Consider the following 21,247-nt stretch of genomic DNA (forward strand, 5'->3'; position numbering starts at 1 on the left):
ATAGGAATAGTAGTTCTCTTGGCCAAAGTGGAAATCGCCCCTTCCACCTTTGGAACCATCTGCCATGACTCCTTAATGGAGTCAGCCACCGGGAACATCTTCCTACAGACAGGGGAGGGGGAAATAGGAATTCCTGATCTCTCCCATTCCCGGGTAATAATCTCTGTGGCATGGTCTGGTACTGGAAACACCTCCCCAGGTGAGGGAACATCAAAGCATCTATTTAATTTACTAGACTTTTTAGGGTTGACAACAATAAGCCCATTGGAGTCGTCCAAGGTAGCTAAAACCTCCTTTAACAAAACACGGAGGTGCACAAGCTTGAATCTGAAGGAAACCATTACAGCATCAGAAGAAGAAATTACACTATGCGAATCTGAGATTTCACCCTCAGAGGCTACCGAAGTATCTTCCTCATCCGACTTATGGGAAAGAACCGGATCTGCTACCTTACTCTCTGATTCTCTACTTTTCCTCTTACGTTTCCCCTGCAGTAAGGGAATGGCAGCTAGCGCCTCAGATACCATTGAGGACACTTGGGCAGCTGCCTTCAAAAACACTCCATCAAGAGTTTGTGAGGAACCGCAGGGCACTGCCTGAGGTGGTAATGTGACTTGGGGCACTTGAGGAGGAGACTTTGGTAGGTCAGAAACAAATAGTCTGTCTTTATACATCAGAGTTCTTTCAAAAAGGCAAAGGAGGTTCAACATGGGCATTCAAAACAAATTGTGCACTCTATATCAGGCATAGACTCTAAGTCCATCTTACAACAATAAGTTCACAACCTTAAAAAAAAAATAATAAAACCATTTTTTTATTTGGTACTGTCCTGGTATTTTAAATATTAGATAAAAAACAGGACATTGGTTACAAAACCGTAGCTAAACAAGATCGCCTCTCTTTCTTAAGGGCAACTCTTTTTAAAAAACCCACAGAAATCTTTTATTAAAATGGCAATGATATATAAATGATCTGGCCCCTCAACACCTCAGTGCTAAGGTGAGGTGCCTACCTGATCCTTGTCTGGCACAGAACGAAGGAGAAACACGCTTAGCTGCTGCATGAGTGAACCGCCATAAGCCGTTAGCAGAGAAAATGCGCAAAGTCACAGCACACCCTGCGCCCAGAGGAAGGAGCTCCGCCCCTCCTGACATCACGGCCGGTTTAATTATATAGACCACAAGTGCATATCGGCACCTACTGTGAACCTCTAAAGTAAAATGACTGCCCACACCAGCAGTCTATAACACTGAGCCACCAATAAAAATAAGAATTTAAAACAATCTTAACACTCTCTCTCCAAGGACCTGATATCCTGTCCCAGGATAACTGAAAACACGTCTCCTTCAAAAACTAAAATGGCACTTACCTGCACCTCTGACTGTCCGACAGGAGGACATCTCACCTGGTATGAGAGTAAGCTCCTCCTCACAGAGACCTATGGATAGAAGAAGGAACAGAGAAAGTCTACTTTGGAATTCTGTTTGAGGGCAGCAACTTGACAGGAAAAAGCAGTGAGGCCCACCCCACAAGTTCCTGACTGCTTAAAAGCTACCACAACCCTACTAAGAGATTAACGTGGAGTACAGCTAAACCCAGTCTGTCAGGGAAAATCAGAGCAAGCCTGCTCTGGCTTCAAAATAAAAAAAATCTTGATAGAAGAATCTTAATCAGACTCCTAAAACTTCACCACCTCCTTACACTGACAGCAAAGAGAATGACTGGGGGTTGTGGTAAGGGAAGTGATACTTAACAGCTTTGTTGTGGTGCTCTTTGCCTCCTCCTGCTGGCCAGGAGTGATATTCCCAACAGTAATTGCTGATCTGTGGACTCACTGTGTCTTAAGAAAGAAAAAATTCCAATTTACTTTTATTATTACAATGTGCACAATCTTTTTATATGCACACATCTGAGGTATCAGCACCTACTGAGCATGTGCAAGAGCTCACAATGTATACATATATGTGTTTTATGATTAGATGATGGGTGTCATATGAAGTAGCTTTGAAATTTGTCAAAAAAACCTCTACTACTCATTTTAAATTCAAATTGCTATTGCAATTTCTTTTTACTATGCATTTGTTGATTTTGCAATTCTACTATATTTAATGGTAAGTCAAAGGAGATAATAAAGAACATACTGTATATAGACATAAATGGTGAGATTTCTTTTGCATGTAAATTCTATTTATAACAAATTATAACAAATTATTATGTAAAATTAGCCCTAGTAGCTTCAGTTTCAAAGTTATACTTTTATAATTATTTAGGCAAATTTATACTAATAAGCATGGTTGGTATGTTTCCAAGAAAGGCAGCAGCCCTACTGATCCCATTTGTAGATGCAGTTTTACTTGGATACATTCTATTTTTCCTGTGCATATTTATTTATTCTAAATGTCCTTGTTTAAAAAATTAGTTGAGATCAAGGCTAGAATTTTACCCTGGATCATAACCATTATTTCACAAATATCTATATACATAGCTGGCTCTTCTAGTGACTGACTCCCAAGTTTGATATCATTTCTGAAATCCAGACCTATTTTATATTAAAAAAAAAAAAATCAATGGACTTTCAGTAATGATATTATACCATGTTGATTATAACAATGCTACTGAACGAGAAATTATGTACAACGCACCTGGGAGTTAAATTATAATTACAGTTTGGACATGTCACAACTTAATTAGACTGAGGAGCAAGTTGTGGTAATTACCTGTTAGTTGGAGTAAATTAGTTTTTGCAATGTTGCCCAATATCAAAGGACAAGGCAAAAACTCTATGACATTCTAAAGACATTAAATTGAAAACTCAGTATCGATAAGTGTTTACTTCGGCTGTTTCAAGGTAGCATAGTTTGGATTGTTTAAGATTTACATGAGTGAATGAATAAATGGTAAATAATAAACTCCATTGTATGTGTTTATTTTCTGCACATTCCTAGAGCAAAAACTGCATTGGACGCCCATTTTACAATTATGCACATACATTTCCCTGATTGCTTTGTATCTCAAATAGAAATGAAACTGTTCTATCAAACCACATGCAAATTGCAGCTGTATGATGGTGCAGCCATTGCTTAAGTTTGAATGAACATTGTATATTAAATGGGGTTTTTCAAATGTTCACAACCACTGAATGGCTGAACAAATTTATCTAAAACATAGCAATTTTACTCAAATTAGCAGTTACTACAAACCTTGAAAGGATCATGGTAAATCAGTTCTGTATTGTTCAAGTTTTAATATATAAAAAGATACATCTTTTCCATATGGAAATATGAGGATTTTTTAGACAGAGATATACAGTTGAAACGACTGCACCAATCTTTATAAACTTTGGTAAAAAGATATATCATTAGGTAGAGTTTTCACATATTTTTCTCATTTTAATGGGTAGCACACCCTGGACCCGCACTTGATTGTAGCAGTTAGTCAATGGACACCATTGTCACTATCTTAAACTTACCACTGAAGGAGGGGTATCCACCATGTGTATAAAGGTAAATCACTGCTGATATCTGGTAAGGGGCAACCATCACAAGATTTTATTCAAACTTTATGAATTATTTATTTTTAAACTTTCAAACCATATAAAAATATGCCATATAGGTCACAGATAAAAGTGTCCAGTACTCTAGTCAGCATTACAACATCTGATTTGTCATACAAAATGTTGGTTTGTTGTAACTATATACAAATGCTAAAACATATGATTTGTTACTACACAGAAGTTGTGCTGTCCCTTTAAACACCATGAACTTTATGTTAAAAGGGACACTGACGTCAAAATTAAACTTTCATGATTCAGATAGAGCATCTCATTTAAAAAAAGTTTTCCAATTTACTTTCAATGTCAAACTGTACACCATCATTTTAAACGTGTACTTTCTGAGGCACCAGCTCCTACTGTGAGTCTGTGATTCGCTGATGGATGTCACATGATACAGAAGACAAGGAAATGAAAGGATTTTGAAATTTGTCACACAAAAAATCTACCGCTCATTTATAATTCAGTGTTATTGTGTTGTCTCTTTATAATGTATTTGTTGATCATACTATTCTAATGGTCCCGTATCAGGTAGGAAAGCCATTGTTTTAGCTGTGATCACAAACAGCATATTGGGGAATGTACAGAGTTTAAAGGGACACAAAACACGTTATTATAAAACATGTCTGGTGTCTTGCTATAGAATTCGATTTTAGCCAAGTGTAAAGAATTTAAAATTATCTTGTTAAGTGAAATTGTTTTGCAATCTCCAAACCCCGCCTTGCATTTTATCTTTACTTAAAGGGACACACATGTTCTCCCCTTTAACGTGTTCCCAATGATCCACTTTACCTGCTGGAGTGTATTAAATTGTTTACAAGTATTTCCATTAACCTTATATTGGCATTTTAATTAGTTTATTTAGCCTGTGGTGTCCCCACCCATCCTGAAAGTTTTTGGCCACGAGGCTAAGCTGTGTTAACACAGCCAGTAGAAGAAATTGCACTCCCAGTGGGTTATAGAAGAGATAATGTAATAAAATGTTAATTTTCCATTGTTCTCTCCAAGCATTGGTGATTGGTTTATGGACAGATATAAGATAAAGAAGCAGTTATATGTACACAATGTGATAAAGTAATGAGATCTGATTATACCTACAAGCTCAACCCATTTTATTAGGTTGTGGCTTCAAAACACAAAATCAGCTAATTCATATACACAAATAAGCCTTAAAAAAGCAAATCTCATACATTTTATACTCTGCAGCTGGTAAAAAAAGTAATTGGAAACACATTAAGGGGAATTTTTTTATAGTATACTGTCCCTTTAAGATTAAGCTGCTGTCTATCTGCTCTTATGCTGCCCTAAACACGTTCCCTATAGAAAATAGGGGACAAACAGATTTTTGTTAACAAATTCTAAACACCATGGCCAGGTAGAAGACAAAATGTTTTTTTGTTGTTGTTTTTTTTTGTTATGAAGACTGATTTGTCAAAAACTTTTGTGAGCAAATGTCTATTAACCCTATATGTGGCTGGATGAGTACTTCCCGACAAGTAAACATAGGGGGAAATGTGTTTATGTCCTTTTATATGAAAAACACTTTTTCTTTACATTGATGTCTGTATCACCTCTGTAGAACTATGAAAATCAGAGAATATTTCCTATGCAGGTTTACCTTCAAATGTCACACATATTGTCATTGTCAACAACCCATTTATCAGTACAAATTAATTTTTTTTATAAATTCATAAATGTTAAAATAACACAATATTTGCAGGTGGTATTAAGCACTTTAAATCATGCAGCCTGTTGATTTCTGATTGCAGAGTAATACTTATCATTAGTGGCTTCCCAGTAATCACACTTATCTGTTTTAACATATCCGATTATGAGACGGAGATCTTCACTTTTCTTAGCCTCATAAATCAGATGTATAAGTATTACAAATCTACATCTTTTTAATGGGTATTAGGATTGTAATATACTTTTTATGCTTTAGCTATGTTATCAAAGCTTTCTTTTTTTTGTAGCGGAACAATGCTGCCAGGTATAGTTTAGCAGTTGGCACCACTTGCTTTGTGAGGCTTAGAGCTACGCTGTATGTCACTGCAAGGGTATGTGGGGGTGGAGGCCCGGAAGAAAACAGCTATGTAACTAAATAGGTGTGAAAATAAGTATTATGCGTAATACCTGGTTACTGTGCATTCAGTAAGACTAAAGAAAGTTGCTAACAACCTGTGAAAACATATGTAAACCTCTTATTTTAATGGTATACAGAGCAAAGGTTTTAAAGGGACATTAAACATTAAATACACCCCTCCCTCTATTTGTGGATTGAGCCATTTTGGTACCTAGGTTACACTGAGAGTATCTGAAGCATTAGAATGCAGTGACAGCTAGATATCAACATTGTGGCACCCATGACTAGAGGGGGACTGGTTTAACCTCAATACAATACTTTTAAAATGTATTTAGTAGTTAATATCTCTTTAAAATGGGGAAACATGGAAAACATTCTGCTTGATTGTTCAATCAAGTATTTTTAGTAGACCACTGGGCATCTCTATTATACCCAAATCTGTACTATAACTGAAAAATGCTCTCTTGCAAACAATGTTTCTGGCATATGCAGTTCATCCGTTTTTGTTTTGTTTTTTACAGTATTTATGATGAAGGCGTTAGTGATGTATATAAAACTAAAATATAATCCATTAATAATTTGCAAACAATTAGATGCTATTTTTGGGTTTTATGGAAATGCTCTTTGATAAGACTTTGGAGCCGATTTACATCGGTCTGTTTGTCATGATCCTCTCAGCAGATCATATCTGAAAGACATCAATAAATGCCGACAGCATATGCTGTCGGCATTTATCATTGCCCAAGCAGTTCTTCTGAAATGCTTGTGCAATGCCCCCCCTGCAGATTTGCAGCTAATTGGCCGCTAGCAGGGGGTGTCAATCAGCCTGACCGTATAGGATCAGGGGAATTGATGACCGCAACCTGATGACCGCAGCAGGCGGACCAGTTATGGAGCAGCGGTTTTAAGACTGCTGTTTCATAACTGCTGTTTCCGGCGAGCCTGAAGGCTCACGCGGAAACAGGGACATCAAGGAGCTTGATAATATGGCCCCATTACCTTAAAAAGCCTGTTTACACACTTTCTGATACCCTATATGGCAAAAGGTATGTGCTTCAAACTTTGTGACGCAAAAAGGGAAAGGTCTGTCCCTGTTCCAGCAGGGCAATACCCCTGTGTAAAATCCCTGAAGACAAAGTTTGATCAGTTTGTTTAGGAGGAACTTGAGTGGTCTGCACAGAACCCGGATCTCAACCCAGCTAAACATCTTTGGGAAGAATTGGAATATTGATTGCGTGCCAGACCTTCTTGTCCAACATTGCTCACCCTTAGAAATGCTCCACAGACACACTTCTGAATATTGTGGAAAGCCTTCTATATAGGTATAGATATATAGTGTAACAAAATAGCATCATATAAGAATATGTAGAAATATGTATTTATGAATAAATAGAACATATTCTGCTATGTGAAGAACATTGGAATGTGAAATATTCATATTTTCATAGTTGTTTTCCACTTTTTTTTACTCCATTGACTTCTATAGGGGAATACCTTAACGCGATCGGAATATTCAAAGTTAAACTTTTTGCGTGCATTGGGTTAGCGCATGAGCAAAATGTTTTTACTTTCAACTTGTAATACAAGCGCTACCCGACTTGTGCAAAAAGCTTACTTCTAGCGAAGTTAGCGTGCGAGCCTTAAATACCACTTCACTTGTAATCAGGCCCTAGATGTTTAACTGCTGCACTTTAAACTTTATGAGAAAAAACAGTGTACAATGTCCCTTTAATCAAATGTCATCCATCCCTCTAAAACCAATGATAAGTAGCTTATTTTTACACTTAGCATACAGATCACACCCTTACCCTTTTAGTCAGCCAAAAATAATAGACGTTCAACTGGCTTTTAGTGGGAAAAAATAACATTTATTTTCAAATAAGAAAAAATTACAACTGTAGTTAATACAAAATGGAAGAACATGAGTTAATTTAAGTTTTTGACTTACTGGTTCAATTAACAATAATAAGATAATACTTCAGTGTAAATCCTATTGTATGGTAACATGAATATACGTTAAAGGGATATTGTACCCGTGTTTATTTATTTATTTATTTCTATTTTAAGCTAAAAATAAATAAATTTCAAAATGTATTGAAGTTTTTTTTAATGAAAATATCTATACTGAATAGCACATTTTTTTTGTTAGCAAGTTTGTTTCCCTCTCCATTTATAGACCTGTGGGTGATATACCCAACCAGCTTGTGAGCCTTAGTAAAGCAGTATTCATTGTCTTGCTAGGTTAAATTTACATTTTAAACAGCTCAACAGTTTGTTCCTTTTCATGCAAAAAAATATTTTATTAGGGTGAAATGGTGCCTTTTCATATGCATGATAAAACATTTATGAGCACAATGTCCCTTTAAGTATGCAACAACAGAATTTACAAATAAGGTTTCACAGAAATTCACCCCGTAGCTTAACAGAACACTAAACCCTCTAATTAGTTTTCAGATTATTTATAACCATCTTCATTAGGGGCATCAGCAGAACAGATCAGATAACAACACATCTTTTTAACTTAGAATATCTTAATTACAACATGGTGGTGACCACTGCTAAAATTAAACTAAAGCTTTACACTTATTTCTTACATAGTTATACAACAAATAGAAATGAAAAAAAAAATAAAAAAATGGCTACATATTATTCTCAGGTTAATCTTTACTTTGAATACACCATTATGTGTATACTTTTTTTTTAGGGTTTAGTGTCCCTTTTAAAAACCCAGCAATTCATTGTAAAATAGATTGCTACACCAGACAGCTCTCAACTAGTGTAAACATAACTGAGGTAGAATGGTCTGAGATGTTTAAAAGTCAATATGCCAACAAGCTCTTTAATTAACAGATTGGATAGTTTAAAAAAAAAAAACAAAAAACAATAGCTTAAAAAAAATCAATATTAACTTTTAAAATGGAATTGGACAAAACAGTTTTTTTAAAATATATATTACAAACCCACTTATCGGTATTTCTTGCTTCAAGTACAACTATACATCACAAACGTTGACCCTGGGATCTATTGTTACGAAATGTTTATTGGCAATGATCTCACTTCTAAAGAAAAATCAATGCATCACACAGATATTAGTTAAATGTACATTGAATATCTCCCAATGGTAACAACTATCCTATAGTATTAATAACCATAGCATCCTTAAATGCAAGACATATAATAAACATGCTAAGATAGTAAATTTCAGTCACAGGCTTAAAATGTTTTGGGGACCATAGAATAAGTTGCAGGTTATATTTTATACATATATATATATATATATATATATATATATATATATATAAAATATGTATATATATATATATGTATATATATATATATATATATATATAATATGTATATAATACACACATACACACACACACACACACACACACACATATATATATCTATATATATCTATATCTATATATATATCTATATATATATATATATATATATATATATATATGAAACACATTACATTTGTAAAATATTTCTATTTATAGGATTTTATCTGACATACTAGCTCTTTGTCAGCCACAAGATGAATAGATATAAAACTCATCAAGTCAAGGTGTTACCAGAGTCAGTTTAACTTTTTAGTAATCCTGCTTTTCCTACAACTTACAATCAACATACAAAGGTTGAATCTTTCGACAGCTGTAACAAAATTGCTAAGTACTGGTTCAGTGTACTTGTAAATTTGTTATTTTTCATTACATAGCTATTTTGTACACTCTGTAAAATGGAACAAGAAACTTTCAATATTATTTATTTTGCATGCATGTTTTGAACAATAAGACTGTCATTTAATATAATTTAAAATCTACAAATCTTTGATCCATATTGCAGCATAGGCAAGTCCATCGTAAATCAATACAGAAAAGTAAACTAGGACTGGAGTTTTATAGCCTGGAGAACAATTATTTTATATAAGCCAATAGCCAACTAACAAGCCAATCCTAGCCTACAAAAACTGTTTTATGTTGAGAAAAGGGACCAGCCCAATGGGCAATCACCCAGCTTTTATTTACAGTCTTCTTAGTATAAAAATGCTTCACTTGGTCCAGCCAATCAGAAACTGGGCAGCAGCACATTTTGAATTGCTCTCAGAGTCAGCCAGTCCACATAATTAAATTGAGGCACGAGGGGCTTTGCTTGGTTGGACATGCTTGTGCTGCAGCAACATCACAATTATGATTTGTACGATTTATTGAAAAAAAAAAGTTTTGTAATTATTTTAAACATGGATATTTACATGCACAATATAAGAAGTCACACTTCACTGTCTCTGTATATTTAATGGTAGCTTGCAAAGTAAAATACATAGACAGATTCTAGGTTACATACATCATTTACAGATGTTAATAGATCAATAGAACAAAATAGTAAGGAAACCTAAAAAAAATGTCCTACTAAAATATCACACTGATTTGAATTATTTTTACCAATACACCACAGATATTATTTCAACACATCGGTAGAAGCCATAAAGTGAGTTTTACCTGTGCAGCTACCATCCTTTTCTTCAAATCCAGCACTACAAGTACATTTTCCAATAGGGACGAGCCATTCCCCCTCTGCACTGCAATGCATCCTGGGTGGATTATCCAGATCTACTTCAGAGTTATTAACACAGGTCCCCCTAACTTCCACCAGAGTTGAAAATGCTGCCTCTGCCACTGTGTCTGGGAATACTGCCAGGTTCTGCACTGTAGAGAGGCACTTTTTATAATACACACGCACAGACACTAAGGCAACGCAAGCCCCAACATCTTGAAATCCTAGGTGGAAGCCTCTCCGGTTAAGGTGCCCAATCTCCCTTACTTCTGTATTAAGTTTCATTTTGCGTTCTCCCAAATCTCCCTGGGTGAAACTCTCATCAGCTGCTATGGTATCAATTTTCACATATTTGCTCTCCTTAATATTTCTCCCCAGGTCAAAATCAGACTCAATATAGTAGAGGTTAAAGGTTTCCTTGCATGTCCCTACAACTCCAGGAATACTGTTACAATCCCTCAACGTGAATTTGAGCTCAATAAAGATCCTTTGACCACTCCTTCTCAAGATCCAACCCGTCTGTAGCCAGTTATTCTGGTTTGGCTCCATCACATTGCAGACCTGGTAGGTACGAATGGGCTTATAGTTTTCATCAACGCCACTTATTTCCTCCCACTAAAATATAAAACGAAGACAAAAAATAAATAAAATAAACAGTGTCACATCCAACAACATAAAACAAGACTGACTTGCATGCACATTCTACTGAATTTTTGATAATTTGTTTGTGCTTCATAAACAGCAAACCAATTACAAACATGAACTCTAACATTACTCTTTTAATTGTACTATTTAGCTGCGTACAAAAATAAAAATGTCTGGTTGAGTGACATTTCTATTGAAATACTGTTTTCTCACTTGGAATGTGGTTAGTTTGTTTATCAGCGCCACGTAATATATAAATAGGGAAATCTAACACACATAAATTAAATTAGCATAGATTTTGATGGCAGATATGAATCATCATGTTTTGTCATGTAAGCTTATTTAATTCCTTTGGCATACCCCATGCAATCCTGAATTCCCTTACAGTAGTGGTTCCTAATACAGCTATTTTAAGTCTATTTCATAAATCAACCACTCTTTTGGAAATGAATGCCCATTCTAAAAATGATAACATTTTGTTACCTTTTATATATACCTATTGCTTATCTGTAACACATTTCTAATCATTGCATAACTATCCATACACAAAGAGAAGGGGTTGGTTGATTTTGCCTACCAAATGGTAGTGATTCTTCCATTCATATTGTCCTTGAATTTCAAAGTTAAATAAAATTAAAATTAAATTTTATTGGCTGATTCAAATGTATTCAGTTCTAAGGCTCTGATGATCTAAAGCTATCCACTGTTGTGAGAAAATCTAAACTTCTAGTCAGTACTGTATCTCAAATAATTTTAGCAAGGGAAATGTTAGCTAGTGTTTATCTATCTATGTGGGGTTCTGCACATGAAAGAGAGGAACATACAGTACAATATACTGCTAAAAAAGCCCCAACAATTTTGAGTGATTTCTCCAGGGACGAAACTACAGGGGGTGCAGAGGTCGCAATTGCGACCCTGCTTTAAAAAAAAAAAAAAAAAAAATTACAATAAAAAACGTTGACCTGCCACAGCCTGCACTGATATCATGTGAGTGTGACATGATGCTTCACTAGTGTCTCTGACTACAGGGGTTAGTGTTTCTGTTTTACCCATTGGTGTTTATGTGTGTGTATGTATGTATTGTGTGTGTATGTATGTGACTGTGTGTGTATTTATGCATGTATGTGTGTGTGTGTGTATGTTTGTATGTATGTATGTGACTGTGTGTGTATTTATGCATGTATGTGTGTGTGTATGTTTGTGGAACCAGCAAATTACAGACCTTGTTACTACAGCATAGGGGGTAAACAGTGTCAGTCTATACAGTACCACTATATACAGTACGGGGGGGGTTGGACCATGTTACAGACTACTGTGGTCACTTTATAAAGTACTGGTGCGGGTAGGGTCAGGCCAGCCATCTCACCAACAGATTACAGACTGTGTCACTGACTCACTATATATAGAGTACTGGTGGGTTAAACAGTGTCACTATATACAGTAATAGGGGGTCAGACCATCTCACAGACTGTAGGCACAGGGTATCTCCTTTTACATACATGTAATGAAATTCACTTTTTTTGGGGGGTGGGGGTGGGCCCTTCTTAGATTCTTGCACCAGGAACCTGTGGTTTCTAGTTACGCCTCTGAATTTCTCTCCATACTAGCAAATGTTTTTATCCTCAGGCCCTAAGTATATTTAGTGGGCATACAAATTATAAATATATTTCAAATGGAGTGCCAAATCACCAAAGTCCCAGATCCCATTATTCTGATGATTGCCACTGAGAAAAAGCCAGTTAAATAATGTTATTAATAAAAGTCAGTTTATACAAGAGCTTATTATGTTAGTCCAATGGCTTTTCAATAAAGTTATACTGAACAGGTATTTTATTTCTGCAAATTCTGTCCCTATCTAGCTTCCTGTAAAATCCCCTTCTCTTGAGAATATTTCCATTGGAACTTTATGTATAACCTTCTTCATTCCTAGACTATGAAAGTGGCTTATCACAAGAACGCATGGGAGAATAAATCAAGTTCAGCCAGGTTAAAGGTGACAGGTACAACTTCAGATACGAATTTATCCAGGCAGTTTTACTTGTTTTGCTGTAAAAATGCTGAATTGTAATTGGAATCTGCATATCATTTCCCTATGCTATAAGACTTCCACTCCAAAAAATAATGTCTTAATCCTATAATTAAAATATAAGGAAATGCTTGCCTTACTAAGAGTAATACTTATAATAAAAATGTATTGAGTAAATTAGGGTTATAATTTTATATTACATTTTAAAATTTCAAATAGAGCATGTAATTGTATTTCAATGTATTTCTATTTTCAAATTGACTTTGTTCACTTGGAATCCCATTTGTTAAAAAAACATACCTAGATAGGCTCAGGAGCAACAATGTACTACTGAGAGCTAGCTGGTGATTGGTGGCTACACACAAATGCCTCTTGCAACTGGTTTTCCAGATGCGGTCAGCTAGGTCCCAGTAGTGCATTGCTGCTCATGGGCTGACTTCAACTATGTATTTAACCTCTTGGCTGGGGTTAAAAACATAGTTATAGTGCAATAATAACATGCTCTAACACATTAGTATATTAACCCTTAGATATTATACATTCCATAGCCATATATATTCCAACATATTGCAAAATAGAGAGAGACATGAGGAAGGTGCCAGCAAACTTGAGTTCAGGGTATATTTTTACATATTATATACAAATATGTAGGGCTTTTAATGTAGGGAATTTATGGTTTAAAGGGAGATGAAACATCATTTTTTTTCTTTCATGATTCAGATAAAACATGCAATTTTAAACAACTTTAATTTATTTACTTATATTATAAAATGTGTTTTATTTTGTTGGTATCTTTTGCTGAAGGAGAAACAGTGCATTACCGGGAACTATCTAAAGATATTTAGTCTGCCAATGGCAGATACACATGTGTGTAACCACCAATCACCAGCTTGATTCCACTAGTGTAGGATATGTACATATTATTTTTCAACAAAGGATACCAAGACAATAAAGTATTAAAAATAGAAGCGAATATAAAAGTCTTAAAATGACTGAATCATGAAAGTTTAATTTTGACTTTCCTATCCCTTTAAGGGATAAAACTGTTTGAAAGTAATTCAGAGGTTTCACTCCATGTCTGTCTATCCTCAGTTTACTTTGTGAATACGCCAGGTAAAAATAATGAGGGGTTTGGTGTAAAGATGGTGAATGTGTATGACTATCTGAAATAGGTTGTATATAGATTCGTTATTAATAGATACACTTGGCACACATGTTAATACAATAATTAAATGATATAATTTGTTAAATCATTTTATTATTGTATGAATGTCCCTTGTTAAGTATATATTTAGGGGGAAAAAAATTGAGAGTGCCACTAAAAAATGTATATTTGTGTATAATCTTTATATATGAATTAAATAAAATATCATGGTAAGCTGCTGTTATACAAAAACAGATAGGATATAAAAACACACTAACAGCGCTAATTGTGAGTGTTCAAAAAATAAGTGCAACAAAAATTGTGTATAAGAAATTGTTTAATTTTATTGCAACAATTCTATACACACTAATAAATAATAATATTCACAAGAATTTGCAAGAAACTATTTTGAAATAGTATCAGTAGTTGCAGTCAAAACAGACTGAAGCTTATTCCGCACCAAACAATTTTAGTGTGTTAACAATCAAGCAACTGAATTTAACAGGACAAAGTATAAAATTCCAAACAGGATTTGGTTAAAGTTAAAATCCTAGTGGTCCCATGGATTATAAAATATTGGACATGGTGGAATACCAATTGCTAACTAGAAAAGACTAGAAAAAAACAAAAACAAAACTATAATAGTAAAAGTCAAAGTAGATAAAAGCAAGCCGCAACTCACTTGTCTGGCCAGACAATACCTGCAAACTCACAACGCGTTTCTTGGTCACACCCCTTTATCAGTTGTATATTTAACAGGTATATATTTAACTTCTGCAAACACTTTATTAAAGTCCCTCTCGGGAGTGACTGTGCGTCCTGTTGCTCAGAATCAGCACACACATATAACCAAGCCGCACTGGAGGAATCCTGCTGAGGATGGCAGGTGAGGATACATTTGTGTATAAGCCCTTTGCACATGTTAAACATACCTATCAAGGGACAGTAGTGTAATAATAAAATGCTTTATTACTGCATTGAAATGTCTCAAACCTGTTTGTGATGAGTTGTAACATACAGATGATTTGTTATTTTCCATGAATATTGCATATTATAGGCCTTTTGGTTTATCTGAATCTATTGTAACAAATATTCAAGAAAATTAATTTCCCCAAATATTTGTTGGATTCATAATTTTTTCATTTTAAACTAAACAAATACTGAATATTTGTAAAGAATTCACATTTGTTTTTGTTAAGCAAATGTAAATGTTCCTAAGCTACAGCTGAAGGTTACCTGTAGCTTATACTTACCTTTAGAGTGTTGGAGAGCTGTGCTAACCCATCACAGAGCCTCAGACGTGCTAATAGAAGACTTAGCACATCAGTTCCCAGGGCTTACACTAAAGGACATTCTTCTTTAGTGCAGGTTCTGGGAGCAGCCACACTAAGCTTCCTATTAACACAGCAGGGGCTTTGTGAAGAAGAGGAGCAAGTTAGTGCGACTCTCCAGCGCGCTAAAGACAAGTATTTAACCTCTTAACGGTAATTTAAAGAAAACAAATGAATAGTGACAAATTTCGTCAGTATTTTTTCATTGTCTTTAGATTTCGTTGGTGCATTAATTCGGATATTCGTTTTGTTAAAATGAATATCCGTTTTTTTGTTATGAATTTGCATTTATAACGAAATGAATGCAGATCTCTAGTGGAAAGTAAAACTCAACATCAGCCCTACATGAAACATTCATTAATGCAGCCCCTCCATTCTTAAAGAATTTAAGCTACAGCCCCACATAAGTAAAATTAAACATAAGCACTTACTCCGTTGGATGGGTGTGAGGTCCAGCCTAACTCTGCTTGAGACTCTTTAGAATCCAGTAAAATAACTGCAAGAAAAAAACAGATAATATATATATATAAAAAGATCTTTCCAATAAAAACATCCCTTAGACACTTAGTTTACTGTCTGAAAACTGATAGCAATTGAGTGATTAAAGATAATCATTTTGTTGCCCTTAATCCCATGTCTCTCAGGCAGCCAAGAGTTAAAATAGTTTTTTTCATTTACCATATAAAATATCTAAACTAATCAATAAATAACTTTATAACATATAATTGCTCAAACCCAGTGCAGCTGCAAAACAGTCCTCTTACCAGATGTATTTTCACTCTACACAATCCACAGCTGAAATGGCTTAGATGTTGAGTATGAACTGATAATAAACTAATAATTGCTTCACATACACATTTGAAAAAACATACAAGCTTCACTGTATCTCGTAAACAGCAAACAATGCCAAAGTTTTGTATAGCAGCAATACACAACTTCTAAAAACCTTCTTTATTTTTTTTTTTAGCATGACTGCTTTAAAGGGTTGGGCTATCCCTTTAACATATTAAAACTACATAACAAGGGCATTCACTTGAACATTTATTTAAGCTAATAACTACTCGCCCATCTTTCAATGTCAGATGGCTAAAGCTCACAATTTAATAGTATATTTGTTGTCCAGCCAGTTGTCTAACTACTGCATTATTAATGAAGGACACGCGATTTGCTATCAGTTGTCTTTTCCATCCATCATTTATCTCTTTCTCTTCTTTTTAGAATATCACGGAGGACATTATACAGGTTAAATATGTTAAGGGTTAAGTTGAAAAGTACAAATTGATATATTTGGGTCAATTTAACAAAGCCCGTAGTTTTCTTCTGCAAACTTGTCTGCCCGGGATTGCAGAAAGCATTTAACATTGCACAAGCGTCTGCTTCTGCAATGCCGCCAATGGCGGCTGTCAATCACCCAGGGTGAACGTGTCTTGTACAGAAAAACCATCTTGTTTTGTACAATATATCTTATTTATGTGTGGATAATAGAGTACAAAAATGTCCAAAGATAGTCATTAACATTCTTAAAAGGAATGGCTATATTTTCACAAGCACAACAAAATTAAAGAGACATAAATTAAAATATCATAGTTCAGCTAGAGCATGCAATTATTCAATACTTTTTTTTATTTACTTATATTATCATATGTACTTTGAAGTAGTGGTACCTTTGGGGTTGGTGTAACCCAAAATAATTTTCTCTGTAGGGGGTAAAGTGCCTGTCAACATTAATCATTTGTAATACATTTCTTTAATTATGATAATTTCTTTGGTATGGTGTATGTTTATTTGTATAGATTAGCTATTGAGCACTATCATATATACTTATATAGTATATGTTGGGGGTAAAGTAAGAAATTGGGTAATCCTAGGATTACCCGGGTAAACATTACCCAAGCGACTGTGGGTAAAGCCTGATGTAACATGATAAATCTCCTCAGAGTGCATCGAGTCACTGCATCCAACATATATATGATGCACTGTAATTCACACATCCTCACAATCTTTTTTGCTTTCACCTGTGGGGTTTAAGGGGAGCGAAGCCCCCCTTGTAAACCTCATTCCCCAATGTTCACTTGGGGTGGATGACAGAGGATCGGCGGGGTGCCTTTGTTGAACCCCCCAGGCAGAGGCAAAAGAAATAGTGTAAATGGGGGAATTACAGCACATCAGGCTTTACCCACAGCCACTTGGGTAATGTCAGGTTTAAACAGATAATCCTAGGATAACCCGGATTTCTGACTTTACCCGTAACATATACATATATACTAGCCTTATCATACTATGTTACAGAAAATGTAGTGGTACATACAAAGAGGTCTAGCAGAGGTGGTAGAGAGTTATGTTAATCACCACTGGGTTCATTTCCAGTGCAGCTTATTACAGAATTTAACTACAAAAATAACACTAGAATTTAAAATAATATTTTGCAGAAAGAAATGTTTTTAATCTTTTCAGATAGAATGTAGTTCAATGGTAATTATTCATTTGCTGAGTAGAAATCAAAGAAAGTGGCGAATGGATTCAATTTATTATTTTTTTTAATCTCAACACCATGTTTACTGGGTCGCGACTTGTGTGTGGATTATATTAGAGTGTGTGTGGTGGGTGTGTGCTGTATAGAAGTCTGTGGTAAGTGTGTGTGTTATATGGGTGTGTGTGTTGTAGTGTATGTGGTGTGTGTGTTGTATGAGAATGCGTGGTTTGTGGTGTGTGTTGTATGAGAGTGTGTGATGTGTGTGTGTTTTATGAGAGTGTGTGTGGTGTGTGTGTTGAATGAGAGTGTGCATGGTGTGTGTGTTGAATGAAAGTGTGTGTGTGTTTTATGAGAGTGTATGTGGTGTGTGTGTTGTATGAGAGTGTGTGTGGTATGTGTTTTGAATTGAAATCCACAAGTTGTATCCAGCACTGGAACCCAAGAGGAGGGAGAACAAATACAAGCTACTGCCTGCTTGTAAATATCAATTGTAATACACCAAACAAAAAAGTTTTCATTGAAATCCTCAATTTTATTGTGTATAACAGGAACAGACAATGCCTGTTCCTGTTATACAACAATAAAATTGAGGATTTTAAGGAGAACTTTTTGTTTGGAGTATGTGTTTTGAATGAAAGTATGTGTTGTGTGTGTGTTGTATGAGGTGTATGAGTGTGTGTGTTGTGTGAGAGTGTGTGTTGTATGTTGTATGAGAGTGTGTTTTATTAGCTTTTACAACACTTTCAAGTTTGACTACACTCAGGAATAAAGTACACACACATTGTAGTCACTAGCCAAACATTACAGCTATTTTGTTGTATATTACTTCAGGAATTCTCAGACCAAGCATAAAAATAGGGTCACGAAGGTATGTGGTATCATTGCACTGGGTTTTGGGGAAATAGTTTGAAGACCCCTTCCTTAATCTAATAGAGATAGAAAACAAAGTACCTTCCAATCACCTCTACCCTCAAAATGATAATATAGTAAACAGGTTGATACCAGCACTGCAATAAACTTAGTTTATTGCAAGTTTATTGCAGTGCTGGTGTCAACCTGTTTACTATATTGACATAGGTGTGTATGCAGCTTACCCTTTACACCGTGCACTGTTTCACTTTGAAGTGCTGTATCCCATCAAACTGATTTCTCAAAATGATAATAGATACAATAACATTGATGCAAAGCTCAAAAGAAAAAAATATATATGTATACATGCTTTGCTGATGCTTTGTAGTGTTCAACAACAAAAAACAAAATATTAGTAATTAACCAACTATAAATAATTTTAGCACCTATTTGCCTTATGTTTGCCTTGTAAAAATATTTGCAATTTTATTTTGTTTTGTGTGCTGTTTGCTGTTAGCTGAGATATTAATTTGCACTTGACCACTGATGCCTTCTGCCAATGTTGTAAACAAAGCAATGAAACTAATCAACCACTGGTGATTACTAAATAATGTGGTAATTAGTGCTAGGATCATTTGCTGAAAATGTATATAAAAGCTATACAAATAACGATGATATTAAAGGCTAAAACAATGTAATTTTAACAGATCTTCTTAAAGGGGCATCATTAAAACTATATAAATGTACGCAGTATGGAAATTGTTGTTAAAATATCTTATTAGACAATAAAAAAATACAGCCTTAATTACTAGGGTATCAAAATTATATTTTTGATATATATAAACCTAATTTTAAGGTAGCAAATATACATTTTTATCTGGACCCTGCACATCCGCTAATCATAATTGTTGTTATCACAACAATCTTTTTTGAAAAAAAGTTATAGTGGAGTTTTATGCTATGATTTAATAGTATTGTCCTACCTCTCCGCCCCCTTTTGTGCAGTTATTATTGTATAAGATTTTACTTGTGCAGCCCAAACCCTACTCGTGTGCAATCAACTATGAGCCGTGCTAGTCAACCCTCCTGGAGGGATCAGTCCAGGTTATGTTCTTCACCTATGTGGTGGAAGAGAAATTAGGAAGCAATGGTTGTTCCTGTTGCAGATTCACATGAATAAGCTTGCACTGCAAGAGTTTAAAGGGATATTCCGGTCAAAATTGTAATGCACATGAATGAATTACATCTTTGAATAGAAATGTATTTGAAATACATGTTGTCATGAGATGCAGGACACAGCATAGAAGGTACAACACTATTTTATTGCAGAGCATATAAATATACAGCTTGTACAACACATCTAACTTAGTAACTACGACATAGACTATAACGGCTATAAGCCACGCCCCCATCCAGTTACGTCACACTCCCACTCTCATCACATCTTCCCCTTTTTCAAAGGACAAAGCATACTTTTTTTTTTAGTACAACAAATAACAAGGTATATAAGAAGCATCCAAAAATAGTTCTGTATAGTGTACAACAAAAAACAAGTTATAAGAGAATATATATGAACAACAAAAAATACAATCCTGACTTAAACTGTCCCAGACCGTGCCGGTGTCATGTGATATGCCAAGCTATTGCCATGTGCTGTTTTAGATGTGCACTGTGCAGCACTGAATTCAAAGCCCTAACTCAGCATCCAGCCATTCCCACTGCATCATAGAAGGTCCTACTGGGGTTACCACTGTTACCAGGTAACTGCTCTGGTGGTAGGGATTGTTTCTGGGTAGGGCTGACTGTAGGCGCATGCAGCAGAAAGCTGGAGCGGCAAGCACGTGAGGATTTGAGCATCTGTGCAGCTGCATACACTGCTCTATTCAGTCTTGAGGCTGTGTGACTCATCTCACACTGTATCCATGCAGCCTTGCACAGACAGCATCCAGTCTGCTGGTCCCCTTAGCCCTGCTCTTTCTGCTGTGGCCCTAAGATCAACTAACTGAAGTTTGTTAGGGGAACAGTGCTTTGTAGAAAGGTGTCAGTGGGAAGAATAAGTGAGCGCACACACACCCCTCCCCATGCAGCATTGTCTAGTGCAAGGTGAGAGGGAACTTGTTCCTAGCAAAGAAGTGACATGTGCTGCTGTGGCTGATGTATAGTGTCATGCTGATACTTCACACATTAATGTAAGGTTTATTTTTATAGTTTTAGTTTTTTCTCTGTCTCAGATTTTACAGCTTTAGTTCTGCTGTTCCAGTCAGTAAACTTATACTGCACCTCCATGCTTCCTCCTCCGTCTTTACCTTGCTTTGCTCCTGTTGGCTGCCCTAAATCTCTTTAACCAACTAACCTCACACCAGAATCACATTCAAAAGAATATTAAATGAATCCACAGTAAAAAAAAATTGATTTAGTTGTTTTTTGGGATGTTAGGGTGGAGAGCGAAATTGCATGGGGGGGGCAAGAAAATTTTCGCCCAGGGTCCAGTCAATATTAAAGATGGCCCTGATCGGGCTGGAAGTTTCACAACTCTTCCACTTTACGTCATTTTACATGAACTGTTCTCTGATACAGAAGAAGGTG

General features: G+C 35.4%; 1 protein-coding gene across 6 annotated transcripts in view; it reads right to left on the reverse strand.

Moving 5' to 3' along the window:
- Nucleotides 1-10,757, reverse strand: part of EPHA10 (EPH receptor A10) — a 1,001,793-nt gene extending 991,036 nt beyond the window's left edge. For all 6 annotated transcript variants that reach the window (XM_053707154.1, XM_053707156.1, XM_053707152.1 and 3 more), the window contains exon 1: nt 10,139-10,757. In XM_053707154.1, the coding sequence (XP_053563129.1) occupies nt 10,139-10,742 (604 nt within the window). In that variant the 5' untranslated portion in view covers nt 10,743-10,757. The remainder of the gene's footprint in view (nt 1-10,138) is intronic.
- Between the last annotated feature and the right edge of the window lie 10,490 nt (nt 10,758-21,247).

This window comes from Bombina bombina, chromosome 3 (assembly GCF_027579735.1).
Source record: "Bombina bombina isolate aBomBom1 chromosome 3, aBomBom1.pri, whole genome shotgun sequence".
Lineage (NCBI taxonomy): Eukaryota > Metazoa > Chordata > Amphibia > Anura > Bombinatoridae > Bombina > Bombina bombina.